General features: G+C 44.5%; 1 protein-coding gene across 1 annotated transcript in view; it reads right to left on the bottom strand.

The window, feature by feature from the left end:
- The window catches only part of LOC122927160 (protein unc-13 homolog A-like), a 2447183-nt gene that overhangs the window by 2043269 nt on the left and 389028 nt on the right, over window positions 1-14886 (bottom strand). Inside the window, 3 exon segments of the mRNA XM_044278759.1 lie at window positions 1753-1851; window positions 1853-1867; window positions 2015-2225. Of these exon segments, the coding sequence (XP_044134694.1) occupies window positions 1753-1851; window positions 1853-1867; window positions 2015-2225 (325 nt within the window).

Genomic DNA, 14886 nt, shown 5'->3' with positions numbered 1-14886 from the left:
TACACATTCACCAAACACATAAGATTCATTCACAAAACTGACTACATAATGACTGATCAGATTTTTAGTAGACCTCCTGTTTAAACCTAATATGATATGAAATAATTGTTCAAAGCTATCATAACTTTGTATTTGTACCCATATATTTACTGTATATTGTTAGATTAAGTATTTATTTGTTTAAATTTGTTCAGAATGGTGTAAATACATAAAAAAGGTATATTCATCTTACTAATCCCCCACCACTCCTTTTCTAAGGCTTTACAGGCACCCACTAGTCTTCAATTCCTGATGCAGCAATTATTGTCCCAACACAGGGACATGTCACTGGCTTTAGCAAGTCAGCACTGTGGCCAGTAATTGGCTGCATTGGTCACTTGTCTTTGTATCCTGAAGCAGGTAGTACAGAACAGGGGGGAGAGGCTGGCCTTGGATGACATCAAGTTTAATATGCCTTTTTGTAGGAAGAAAGGGATGCCAATGATCTTATTTGCTGTCTTTTTTAATGGTCAAACATTGACTTATAGGATAGCTTCCTTACATCTGGTGGCATTAGAAGAAGAGCTTGTTAAGAGGTCATTTGCATCCCTTTGCTCTCTCCACAGGGAGAGATAGTATCCAGAAATCCTTACCTAGGCCCCTCACCCAGTTAAGCCAGTTCTGCACTCTGTTCTGCAATGATCAGGGGTAATCACCCCGAAACAGCTGTCTGAAGATGAGGTGCTGGCTTATTTAATATAAGTCATGTCTCTAGGCCTATTTCAACGACCTATAGGATAGCTGCCTTACATCTGGCGGCATTATCAGTAGAGCTTGTTAAGAGCTCATTTGTATCCCTTTCTTCAAAGGAATCAGAAGAACTTCTACTTCTACTTCCTGTTGGATCCACTTTTGACTTTAGCTGAAAAACCTGCAGGAAAATCTGCCTTAAAACCTGCTTCAAAAACTCTGAGAACCTACCCTTATTGCTACTGAATACCCAGCTTTGCTGACAAGTAACTACAAGGCCACCTTTACACGTTAAAGTCCTGGGGATGTGGCACAAGCTCCTGATGTGGCTCATAGTGCCAATTAGAGTTTGCAAGAGCACCCTTTGTCTTGTTTATTTTAATGTCCTACAGTAAAAAAGTTGGTGATAGAATCTTTCATGGTTAAAGATATAACATTTTATATTACCATAACACTTTATGCATCCACTTTTTAATATCTTGAATAAAGTCAGATTGCTCACTATTAAGTTTTTTTATTAAGTTTATTTAACACAAAATTGAGTGCAAAATTGGTGTGGTCAATTTCTGCCTTACAATACAGAACTATCAGAGAACCAACTTATCATACAAGTCTTAGCTGCTCCAATAAAGGGGCATTGAAATTTGCCCATTTAGTAAGGTGCCACAGTATTTTTGTCCACTTTTTCATTGTGTTCCTCATCTACATTGATGTTTTGGAGCTGGCGCCTACCACTGTGTGCATCGTTGCATTATTACAATGATATATTCCCATTTTGAGCTGTGTTCTGCTGTTTATTTGTTTGTGGTTTATTTGAAAAGTTAACATGCTTTGAATAGGTTTTTCTCTACTCTAATTATTGCTGCAGTGTTTACTTAATAGCTGAATGAAAAAAGTAGTGGTTTGATACAACACTAAGATATTATGAGACTAAATTATAGATTATGGCCTGTCTTGGCATGTGCATAGGACAAGCACAGGACTCTGCAGCACTCATACTGTAATATTTTGGGACTGACCCACCTATCAGACAGATCTAGTGACTGCCGGCTTTCCAGAGAATGCTGCCGACTGGTGAGGCGGCTTGAACCAGAGACGGACTCCACATCACTGCGCCCATTTTGTGGCATCGTAATGCCTGCCATCCAGGGAGAAAGACAGACAGGTCAGAGGGGGCACACATACCCCTCCATTCTGCCATCCATGAGTTATTATTGTATAATGATGTTAATAGGGAATTTAGAGCACCATTATGTTATTGCCAGCAACTGGTTGTCATCCGTACCTGATTAGACGATGGTCAGAGAAATCCATGTCATAACTGTGTACTGAGTCTGTATATGATCCATGAGAACTATACTGATGCCGCACTGGATACTGATGTACAGAGGCGTTTGGCTGGCATGTGGAGTAGTATGCTGGAGGGATACTATTACTAGTCTCACTTCGATAATCACTGTCACGATCATCCACAGCACTATCAGGATCCTCATTGTCTGTAAACAATTAAAAAGTAGTATTGTTACAAAAAAAATTATGTTTCATGATAAAACAGAACAGTAAATTATGGTACATCAGCTATCAACCATCATTTCTGATCGACATCAATGTCACAGTGCTCAAGATGCTGTTGTAGGAGCCAACTTGTTTATGAAGAGTGATTATGTTGGACTTTATTGATCATGTATTAGATATGATGGTTAGAAAATTGCAGAGTGTGAGTGACTTCTTGATTGTAGAATTTTATATGTGATTTAAAGCAACCTTCCAAGCTCCACTTACTAATGATCATTTTACATAGGCAGATAAATTGAAGGTAACACGCACCAATGGTATACATAGCAAGTTGATTGTTTAACTGAATTTATGTTTTAATTATTGGTCCTTTAAAAAAAAAAAAAATATGCTAATCGTTGTTTGTCAGCAGATCATACCCTGATATAAATGAGATGTGCTACCAGTGACAACAAACAATGTTTTTTATGTCATCACAAAATATGTAATCAACTGCAGCATTTGATCAATGGACAAGTTTACATTGAGCAATTATTTTGGAGATTGCTAACTGCACCATGTAAGGCCATTAAAGGTCTGTCACTTGCAAATTTACCGCTAAACCAGGCACAATGCCTTAACAGCTCTGCTAAATGTATTTTACTCAGCGATCCATTGCTCTATTTTGGAAAAAAGTACTTTTAATCTATATGTAAATAAACAGTTAAGTGCACTCAAGCCACAATGCACACCCTTGCTTCCTCTGCCAGCCTCTCCCACTCTTTGATTGACAGGGCCTAGTTACTTTTATCCGAGCCATCTTGCCTGGCCCTGACAATCAAGAAGGAGAGAGGAGCTAGCAGAGAAAGCAGAAAGAGCAAGTATGCACAGAATGGCTTGGACCCAACCTCGGTGCAATTAACTGCTCTTTTGCATATTGATTAAAAGTACTTATTCTTCAGAATGAAGCAGTAGATCCCTAAGTGAATTCAGTACTAACGTATCATTACATTCAGCCGAGCTGGCCCTACAAGACATTGTGCAGGATATAACAGATAATTCCCTGGTGACAGATTAATCATTTTGCTTAGTAACTATGTGGCAATTACCAGATAATAATTTTTTCTCACTGGTAGCATGGCCGGTCTTAGCTATGTGCGACCTGTGTGATGGCACAGTGCACATTCTTCTTGCCTACTCAAGAAGGCGTGTGAGGGGGTCACCATCTGGGGCCCCCAAGATGAGACATATGATACCCTATTTGAATACATCTGTGATTACATTGAATACGCTATGTGTGAGATAACATGCAGTTTGTGACTGGTCATTAGAGTCCCTTAGTCGGGCAGCCCCCTTAGAACTAATGGAGCGAGATGTTGACAATTAATATAAAAAGAAAATAAATCTTATACCGTAGCTGCACATGATTTGCTTTTTTTTTATTGAAATGGACTGTTAAAAGTAGCTTCTTATTTATTTTGTGCATTTTGTTTGCTATGTCCTGACTTCCTGGAAAAAGCTAGAGGGGCTGGTGGGAGGAAGTGGCAGGAAGTGGCAGAAAGTCGGTAGTTAGAGAGCAAGGGATTCAGACGTGTCTGCTAAGTTGTTTACCTGAGGTGTGCTGTTATCTGCCAGAGATCCAAGGCTTCATCGACAGTGAGCAAAGGAGGATTGTTGAAAATCTTCTGCCGCCTGCTAAAGAGGATCTGTAACCTTAATTTATAATGAGGAGCTCAGGAGCTCAGAGGCTTGTCTGCCCTGAGGCCAGCGTTGGATTATTCATCAAGAAAACCAAGTTGCCATTCAGGCCTGCACCAGAGATCTCAGCCTGAAGCATTTTCCGCTCTGTTAGTGCGCATTTTGAATGGGACTTAAATCCTGAGCTCAGGTCCCTCCCTGTAATCAGGGTTTTGGCGCTCCTGCAGCAGTTAATGCCTTACTGCAACAGCAAGAGGCTCTGGAGTTACAAGTAGCCAGGTGGAAGTTTAGGGGAGTCTAGTTGAGGTGGGGTGGTGGGCATTACTGGCATATGGGATTGATAGTGTGGGATTTTTTCTGTGTTTGGTATCTGTGAGCCACAGTGCCCCTCAGCCAGGATCCCAGGTACACAGACCCCAAATTTGGTGTGGATTTCTAGTGGATCTGGTTCTGTGTTTGGTAAGGAGATCCTGTTGCATTTAGTGGCATTTAGGCAAAATATGAATCCTTAAAGGTACAGTACCTAAATTAGGGAATTCCCGGCTGGGGTCCCAATGTGGACAATTTGGGGTTTCTAGCAACCCAGAGAGATTGTACCACCATTTCAGTACACCGAAATGCACCCCACTCTTTGTGGTCTGTCTGAATCACGTTGTGCATTATTTTGTATATAGTTTACTCTTCTAGAGTCAGTAAAGTTATTTAGGTTTACACAGCTCACTATCCGTGCGTTCATTCTTGTATGGTTCACTGTATCTCAGCGGACTCCCTCGGGTCCCCCTCTTACAGGCGCCAGAGCCCCTGCAGCTCTGCACAGAGATTGCTTTTTATTGCAGTTTTTTGATGTTCTGGCCCCTGCTCTGTTGGACGCCTTCTCTACATGATCAAGAAGTCTGTTAGAGTAGTGGAGAAAACTATAGAGCAATGCACCCATACATTGTCTTGAGACGATTTTATCATCTAGCAGTTGTGGGGTTCCGCTATAGTAGACGGGATTAGCGGACGCAGTATAGAGGCGACAACAAGTTCTTTGGATCAAAAAGATTGAATGTTTTATTCACACTTTAGACAAGTGACAAACCAAACAGTCATAATAAAACAAAAAGTCACCTTGAGGTGTCGGTGTTAATTCACACCATGCGGCAATTCTGCCTCAAAGAGGCCTTGCTGACAGCAGCACCAACCTATTTTAACATCAAATAGATAGCAAGCCTTCATCCAGACACCAGGCTCCCAGATCCCAACACAGAGACCTGACTTCTGAGCCCAGCTGCCTATTTAAACCCCTTAAGGACCAGGCCATTTTTTTGCAAATCTGACCAGTGTCACTTTGTGGTGATAACTTGAAAACACTAACTTATGCAGGCCATTCTGAGACAATTCTTTTTGTCACATATTGTACTTCATGACACTGGTAAAATGAGGTCAAAAAATGTATTTTTATTTATTGCAAATTTCCAAGTTTCAATTTCTCTACTTCTATAATACATATTAATACCTACAAAAATAGTTATTACTTTACATTTCCCTTATGTCTTCTTCATGTTAGGATAATTTTGGGAATGACGATTTATTTTTGGGGGACGTTACAAGGTTTAGAAGTTTAGAAGTAAATCTTGAAATTTCTCAGACATTTTCAAAAAACCATCTTTTTAAGGACCAGTTCAGGTCTGAAGTCAGTTTGTGAAGCTTACCTGATAGAAACCACCCAAAAAATTATCCCATTCTAGAAACTACACCCTTCAAGGTATTCAAAACTGATTTTACAAATGTTAACCCTTTAGGTGTTCCACAAGAATTAATGGAAAATAGAGATATACAATTTCAAAATTTCACTTTTTTGGCAGATTTCCCTTTTTTTTATATATATATTTTTTTTTCCCTCCAGTTACGAAGCAAGGGTTAACAGCCAAACAAAACTCATTATTTATGGCCCTGATTCTGTAGTTTACAGAAACACCCCATATGTGGTTGTAAACTACTGTACGGGCACAGTAGTGGTTTGATGACTCCGTGCCCACTGACATGGTACTTAGTCTCTTCTAACCCTATCGGACATTTTTTTTGGGTTAGCGGTTAGTAGTGTTGAGCATGAATATTCGAATAACTAATTTTAATTGCGAATATCGGCACTTCGAGAATTTGTGAATATTTAGAATATAGTGCTATATATTCGTTATATCAAATATTCGTCATTTTTTTCCATCTGAACACATGATTCCTCCCTACTTCTTGCTCGTGGGCCAATGGCGTAATCGGCCCTCAAGCAAGAAACAGGTAGGAATCATGTGTTCACTGAAAAAAAAAGACAAATATTCAAAAAATCTAATATATAGCACTATATTGAATATATGTGCTATATATTTGTTTTTTAGAATATTCATAATTTTTTTCCCACCTGAAGTCATAAATCATGACTAGGGATGAGCGAACTCGAACTGTATAGAATTTTGGGGTGTCCGTGACACGGACCCGAACCCGGACATTTTCGTAAAAGTCCGGGTTCGGGTTCGGTGTTCGTCGCTTTCTTGGCGCTTTTGTGACGCTTTCTTGGCGCTTTTTGAAAGGCTGCAAAGCAGCCAATCAACAAGCGTCATACTACTTGCCCCAAGAGGCCGTCACAGCCATGCCTAATATTGGCATGGCTGTGATTGGCCAGAGCACCATGTGACCCAGCCTCTATTTAAGCTGGAGTCACATAGCGCCGCCCGTCACTCTGCTCTGATTAGCGTAGGGAAAGGTTGCGGCTGCGACAGTAGGGCGAGATTAGGCAGATTAACTCCTCCAAAGGACTTGATTAATCGATCGATCTGCAGCTGTGCATCATTGAGCTGCTGAAATTCAATTGCTCACTGTTTTTAGGCTGCCCAGACCGTTTGTCAGTCACTTTTTTCTGGGGTGATCGGCGGCCATTTTGTGTCTTGTGCGGTGCTGCGACCAAGTGCATTTAACCCTCAATGGTGTGGTTGTTTTTTGGCTAAAGCCTACATCAGGGTGAAGCTGTCACACCAAGTGCATTTAACCAGCAATAGTCTGTTTATTTTTTGGCCATATACTACATCAGGGGCAAGCTGCGCCTGTCACCAAGTGCATTTAACCCTCAATGGTGTGGTTGTTTTTTGGCTAAAGCCTACATCAGGGTGAAGCTGTCACACCAAGTGCATTTAACCAGCAATAGTCTGTTTATTTTTTGGCCATATACTACATCAGGGGCAAGCTGCGCCTGTCACCAAGTGCATTTAACCCTCAATGGTGTGGTTGTTTTTTGGCTAAAGCCTACATCAGGGTGAAGCTGTCACACCAAGTGCATTTAACCAGCAATAGTCTGTTCATTTTTTGGCCATATATATACTACATCAGGGGCAAGCTGCGCCCGTCACCAAGTGCATTTAACCCTCAGTAGTGTGGTTGGTCAAGCTGTCACACCAAGTGCATTTAACCAGCAATAGTGTGGTTATTTTTTGGCCATATCCCAGTCTAATTCTGTCACTAAATCCATACCGGTCACCCAGCACCTAAATACTAGGCCTCAAATTTATATAACGCTAAATCTGTCGTTACCGCTGTACTGTTGTGGCTGGGCAAGTTATTTAGTGTCCGTCAAAGCACATTTTTTGTTCAGGGTTGAAATACAATTCCCAATTTAGCAATTTCATAATTTAGTGGTTTCTGCTATATCAGAGCTATTTGAAATCTATCCCTAAAAGGCTATATAATATTCAAGGTGCACATTTAGAATAACTTCACACACATGCTACTGTGCATTTCCAAGTCTAATTCTGCTAGTAAATCCATACCGGTCACCCAGCGCCTAAATACTAGGCCTCAAATTTATATCCCGCTGAATTTGAATACAATACATTGGGCCAAATAATACTTTTGTTGTTGTGGTGAACGATAACCAAAACATCTAGTAAGGGACGCGGACGTGGACATGGTCGTGGTGGTGTTAGTGGACCCTCTGGTGCTGGGAGAGGACGTGGCCGTTCTGTCACATCCACACGTCCTAGTGTACCAACTACCTCAGGTCCCAGTAGCCGCCAGAATTTACAGCGATATATGGTGGGGCCCAATGCCGTTCTAAGGATGGTAAGGCCTGAGCAGGTACAGGCATTAGTCAATTGGGTGGCCGACAGTGGATCCAGCACGTTCACATTATCTCCCACCCAGTCTTCTGCAGAAAGCGCACAGATGGCGCCTGAAAACCAACCCCATCAGTCTGTCACATCACCCCCATGCATACCAGGGAAACTGTCTCAGCCTCAAGTTATGCAGCAGTCTCTTATGCTGTTTGAAGACTCCGCTGGCAGGGTTTCCCAAGGGCATCCACCTAGCCCTTCCCCAGCGGTGAAAGACATAGAATGCACTGACGCACAGCCACTTATGTTTCCTGATGATGAGGACATGGGAATACCACCTCAGCATGTCTCTAAAGATGACGAAACACAGGTGCCAACTGCTGCGTCTTTCTGCAGTGTGCAGACTGAACAGGAGGTCAGGGATCAAGACTGAGTGGAAGACGATGCAGGGGACGATAAGGTCCTAGACCCCACATGGAATGAAGGTCGTGCCACTGACTTTCACAGTTCGGAGGAAGAGGCAGTGGTGAGACCGAGCCAACAGCGTAGCAAAAGAGGGAGCAGTGGGCAAAAGCAGAACACCCGCCGCCAAGAGACTCCGCCTGCTACTGACCGTCGCCATCTGGGACCGAGCACCCCAAAGGCAGCTTCAAGGAGTTCCCTGGCATGGCACTTCTTCAAACAATGTACTGACGACAAGACCCGAGTGGTTTGCACGCTGTGCCATCAGAGCCTGAAGCGAGGCATTAACGTTCTGAACCTGAGCACAACCTGCATGACCAGGCACCTGCATGCAAAGCATGAACTGCAGTGGAGTAAACACCTTAAAACCAAGGAAGTCACTCAGGCTCCCTCTGCTACCTCTTCTGCTGCTGCCGCCTCGGCCTCTTCTGCTGCTGCCGCCTCGGCCTCTTCCTCCGCCTCTGGAGGAACGTTGGCACCTGCCGCCCAGCAAACAGGGGATGTACCACCAACACCACCACCACCTCCGTCACCAAGCGTCTCAACCATGTCACACGCCAGCGTTCAGCTCTCCATCTCACAAACATTTGAGAGAAAGCGTAAATTCCCACCTAGCCACCCTCGATCCCTGGCCCTGAATGCCAGCATTTCTAAACTACTGGCCTATGAAATGCTGTCATTTAGGCTGGTGGACACAGACAGCTTCAAACAGCTCATGTCGCTTGCTGTCCCACAGTATGTTGTTCCCAGCCGGCACTACTTCTCCAAGAGAGCCGTGCCCTCCCTGCACAACCAAGTATCCGATAAAATCAAGTGTGCACTGCGCAACGCCATCTGTAGTAAGGTCCACCTAACCACAGATACGTGGACCAGTAAGCACGGCCAGGGACGCTATATCTCCCTAACTGCACACTGGGTAAATGTAGTGGCAGCTGGGCCCCAGGCGGAGAGCTGTTTGGCGCACGTCCTTCCGCCGCCAAGGATCGCAGGGCAACATTCTTTGCCTCCTGTTGCCACCTCCTCCTTCTCGGCTTCCTCCTCCTCTTCTTCCACCTGCTCATCCAGTCAGCCACACACCTTCACCACCAACTTCAGCACAGCCCGGGGTAAACGTCAGCAGGCCATTCTGAAACTCATATGTTTGGGGGACAGGCCCCACACCACACAGGAGTTGTGGCGTGGTATAGAACAGACCGACGAGTGGTTGCTGCCGGTGAGCCTCAAGCCCGGCCTGGTGGTGTGTGATAATGGGCGAAATCTCGTTGCAGCTCTGGGACTAGCCAATTTGACGCACATCCCTTGCTTGGCGCATGTGCTGATTCTGGTGGTGCAGAAGTTCATTCACAACTACCCCGACATGTCAGAGCTGCTGCATAAAGTGCGGGCCGTCTGTTCGCGCTTCCGGCGTTCACATCCTGCTGCTGCTCGCCTGTCTGCGCTACAGCGTAACTTCGGCCTTCCCGCTCACCGCCTCATATGCGACGTGCCCACCAGGTGGAACTCCACCTTGCACATGCTGGACAGACTGTGCGAGCCGCAGCAGGCCATAGTGGAGTTTCAGCTGCAGCACGCACGGGTCAGTCGCACTACAGAACAGCACCACTTCACCACCAATGACTGGGCCTCCATGCGAGACCTGTGTGCCCTGTTGCGCTGTTTCGAGTACTCCACCAACATGGCCAGTGGCGATGACGCCGTTATCAGCGTTACAATACCACTTCTATGTCTCCTTGAGAAAACACTTAGGGCGATGATGGAAGAGGAGGTGGCCCAGGAGGAGGAGGAGGAGGAGGAGGAGGAAGAGGGGTCATTTTTAGCACTTTCAGGCCAGTCTCTTCGGTTTTTGACAACAGCAGAGGCCAGGTACAAATGTGGCCAGCCAGGGCCCACTACTGGAGGACGAGGAGGACGAGGATGAGGAGGAGGTGGAGGAGGATGAGGATGAAGCATGGTCACAGCGGGGTGGCACCCAACGCAGCTCGGGTCCATCACTGGTGCGTGGCTGGGGGGAAAGGCAGGACAATGACGATACGCCTTCCACAGAGGACAGCTTGTCCTTACCCCTGGGCAGCCTGGCACACATGAGCGACTACATGCTGCAGTGCCTGCGCAACGACAGCAGAGTTGCCCACATTTTAACCTGTGTGGACTACTGGGTTGCCACCCTGCTGGATCCACGCTACAAAGACAATGTGCCCACCTTACTTCCTGCACTGGAGCGTGATAGGAAGATGTGCGAGTACAAGCGCACGTTGGTAGACGCGCTACTGAGAGCATTCCCAAATGTCACAGGGGAACAAGTGGAAGCCCAAGGCCAAGGCAGAGGAGGAGCAAGAGGTCGCCAAGGCAGCTGTGTCACGGCCAGCTCCTCTGAGGGTAGGGTTAGCATGGCAGAGATGTGGAAAAGTTTTGTCAACACGCCACAGCTAACTGCACCACCACCTGATACGCAACGTGTTAGCAGGAGGCAACATTTCACTAACATGGTGGAACAGTACGTGTGCACACCCCTCCACGTACTGACTGATGGTTCGGCCCCATTCAACTTTTGGGTCTCTAAATTGTCCACGTGGCCAGAGCTAGCCTTTTATGCCTTGGAGGTGCTGGCCTGCCCGGCGGCCAGCGTTTTGTCTGAACGTGTATTCAGCACGGCAGGGGGCGTCATTACAGACAAACGTAGCCGCCTGTCTACAGCCAATGTGGACAAGCTGACGTTCATAAAAATGAACCAGGCATGGATCCCACAGGATCTGTCCGTCCCTTGTCCAGATTAGACATTAACTACCTCCCCTTAACCATATATTATTGGACTCCAGGGCACTTCCTCATTCAATCCTATTTTTATTTTCATTTTACCATTATATTGCGAGGCTACCCAAAGTTGAATGAACCTCTCCTCTGTCTGGGTGTCGGGGCCTAAATACAGTATATGCCAATGGACTGTTCCAATGTTGGGTGACGTGAAGCCTGATTCTCTGCTATGACATGCAGACTGATTCTCTGCTGACATGAAGCCAGATCCTCTGTTACGGGACCTCTCTCCTCTGCCTGGGTGCTGGGCCTAAATATATGCCAATGGACTGTTGCAGTGGTGGGTGACGTGAAGCCTGATTCTCTGCTATGACATGAAGACTGATTCTCTGCTGACATGAAGCCAGATCCTCTGTTACGGGACCTCTCTCCTCTGCCTGGGTGCTGGGCCTAAATATCTGAGAATGGACTGTTCCAGTGGTGGGTGACGGGAAGCCAGATTCTCTGCTATGGGACCTCTCTCCAATTGATTTTGGTTAATTTTTATTTATTTAATTTTTATTTTAATTCATTTCCCTATCCACATTTGTTTGCAGGGGATTTACCTACATGTTGCTGCCTTTTGCAGCCCTCTAGCCCTTTCCTGGGCTGTTTTACAGCCGTTTTAGTGCCGAAAAGTTTGGGTCCCCATTGACTTCAATGGGGTTCGGGTTCGGGACGAAGTTCGGATCGGGTTCGGATCCCGAACCCGAACATTTCCGGGAAGTTCGGCCGAACTTCTCGAACCCGAACATCCAGGTGTTCGCTCAACTCTAATCATGACTACAGATGGAAAAAATGATGAATATTCTAAAGAAGTAATATATAGCACTATATTTAATATAGTGCCATATATTAGTTTTTTTAGAATAGTCATTTTTTTCCATCTGAAGTCATGATTCCTCCCTGCTTAAGTTGCTTGTGGGCCAATGACGTTATTGGCCCACAAGCAAGAAGCAGGGAGGATGTGTTAAGATGGAAAAAAATGCTAAGTATTCATTAAAACAAATACAGACGTGGACAAAATTGTTGGTACCCTTTGGTCAATGAAAGAAAAAGTCACAATGGTCACAGAAATAACTTTAATCTGACAAAAGTAATAATAAATTAAAATTCTATAAATGTTAACCAATGAAAGTCAGACATTGTTTTTCAACCATGCTTCAACAGAATTATGTAAAAAAATAAACTCATGAAACAGGCATGGACAAAAATGATGGTACCCCTAGAAAACACAGAACATAATGTGACCAAAGGGACATGTTAATTCAAGGTGTGTCCACTAATTAGCATCACAGGTGTCTACAACCTTGTAATCAGCCATTGGGCCTATATATATGGCTCCAGGTAATCACTGTGTTGTTTGGTGATATGGTGTGTACCACACTCGACATGGACCAGAGGAAGCAAAGGAAAGAGCTGTCTCAAGAGATCAGAAAGAAAATTATAGACAAGCATGTTAAAGGTAAAGGCTATAAGACCATCTCCAAGCAACTAGATGTTCCTGTGAGTACAGTTGCACATATTATTCATAAGTTTAAGATCCATGGGACTGTAGCCAACCTCCCTGGACGTGGCCGCAGGAGGAAAATTGATGACAAATCTAAGAGACGGATAATCCGAATGGTAACAAAAGAGCCTAGAAAGACTTCTAAAGAGATTCAAGGTGAACTTCATGCTCAAGGTACATCAGTGTCAGATCGCACCATCCGTCGTTGTTTGAGCCAAAGTGGACTACATGGGAGACGACCAAGGAGGACACCATTGTTGAAAACGAATCATAAAAAAGCAAGACTGGAATATGCCAAACTACATGTTGACAAGCCACAAAGCTTCTGGGAGAATGTCCTGTGGACAGATGAGACAAAAATCGAAGTTTTTGCCAAGGCACATCAGCTGTATGTTCACAGACGAAAAAATGAAGCATATCAAGAAAAGAACACTGTCCCTACTGTGAAACATGGAGGAGGCTCTGTTATGTTCTGGGGCTGCTTTGCTGCGTCTGGCACAGGGTGTCTTGAATCTGTGCAGGGTACAATGAAATCTCAAGACTATCAAGGAATTCTAGAGAGAAATGTACTAGCCAGTGTCAGAAAGCTTGGTCTCAGTCGCAGGTCATGGGTCTTGCAACAGGACAATGACCCAAAACACACCGCTAAAAACACCCAAGAATGGCTAAGAGGAAAAAATTGGACTATTCTAAAGTGGCCTTCTATGAGCCCTGACCTCAATCCTATTGAGCATCTTTGGAAGGAGCTGAAACATGCAGTCTGGAAAAGGCACCCTTCAAACCGGACACAACTGGAGCAGTTTGCTCATGAGGAGTGGGCCAAAATACCTGCTGAGAGGTGCAGATGTCTCATTGACAGTTACAGGAAGCGTTTGATTGCAGTGATTGCCTCAAAAGGTTGCGCAACAAAATATTAAGTTAGGGGTACCATCATTTTTGTCCATGCCTGTTTCATGAGTTTATTTTTTTACATAATTCTGTTGAAGCATGGTTGAAAAACAATGTCTGACTTTCATTGGTTAACATTTATAGAATTTTAATTTATTATTACTTTTGTCAGATTAAAGTTATTTCTGTGACCATTGTGACTTTTTCTTTCATTGACCAAAGGGTACCAACAATTTTGTCCACGTCTGTATATAGCACTATATTCTATAGTGCTATATATTAGTTTTTGACCCACGCCTTAGTGCTTAATATTCGCATATTACGTGATCATTACTATCAGTTTTCTTGTAAGAAAAAAAAAAATGTTGAATATAACGAATATATGAATTTGCGAATATGATGAATAGTCTACAAAATATTTGAGAAATGTCACAAATTCGAATATGACCCCTGTCGCTCTTCACTAGCAGTTAGGCCAGCTTTCTGAAGGGAGTCCACTACAGCCTGCACTTTTGGGTAGGTGACTTTCCCAGTCGGTACTGTGGATTACAATATCGTCCAGGTAAGCCGAAGCGTACCGACGATGTTGACGAAGCACAATGTCTATTAGTCGCTGAAAATTGGCGGGAGCACCATACAGACCAAAGTCTCAAATGCTGGATCCTAATGTTTCACAAGTGGAAATAGAGACATAAGATAATGTCCATATAGGCTCCTCAAAGTAAATTTAACCCCATGCACCAGACCTTCAAATAAAGGCTGTGAACAAAACTCATCTGTGGATATCCGATGGAAAATCATAACATACCATGAGACATGGAGGGCAGAGACAATAGGCACAGGACAGGCAAAGGAGCCTGACGCGTGTTTCGCCTCAGCTTTGTCAGGAGGTTAGCTAGGTCTGTAGGGGGTATATCCCGGGTGGGTTTTGCTGGCATTAGTCACCGAGTCTGGGGTGGAGATTTCCCGGGTTTGACTGCCCCCCTCTCAAAAGAACCCCCCCTGTAGAGTCCTGGTAGCCTCATAGCACTCCACCAGATCGACCATTTCAAGGGAATTACCAGGAGACACCTGGCCCATCCAGTGCTGGAGAGGGTACGGCAAAGGCCTCCAGAATACATCAGCCAATAGACGGTCCAGCATAGCAGTAGAACTCAGCACATCAGGCTGCAGCCATTTTTGCAACCGTGTTACAGATCATAATACTGAGGTCTCACGGGTTCAGCTGGGTTAAAC

The sequence above is a fragment of the Bufo gargarizans genome, chromosome 1 (genome assembly GCF_014858855.1).
Source record: "Bufo gargarizans isolate SCDJY-AF-19 chromosome 1, ASM1485885v1, whole genome shotgun sequence".
NCBI lineage: Eukaryota > Metazoa > Chordata > Amphibia > Anura > Bufonidae > Bufo > Bufo gargarizans.
The sequence above is the reverse complement of the archived record's forward strand: the minus strand, read 5'-3'. Positions and strand labels throughout refer to the sequence as shown.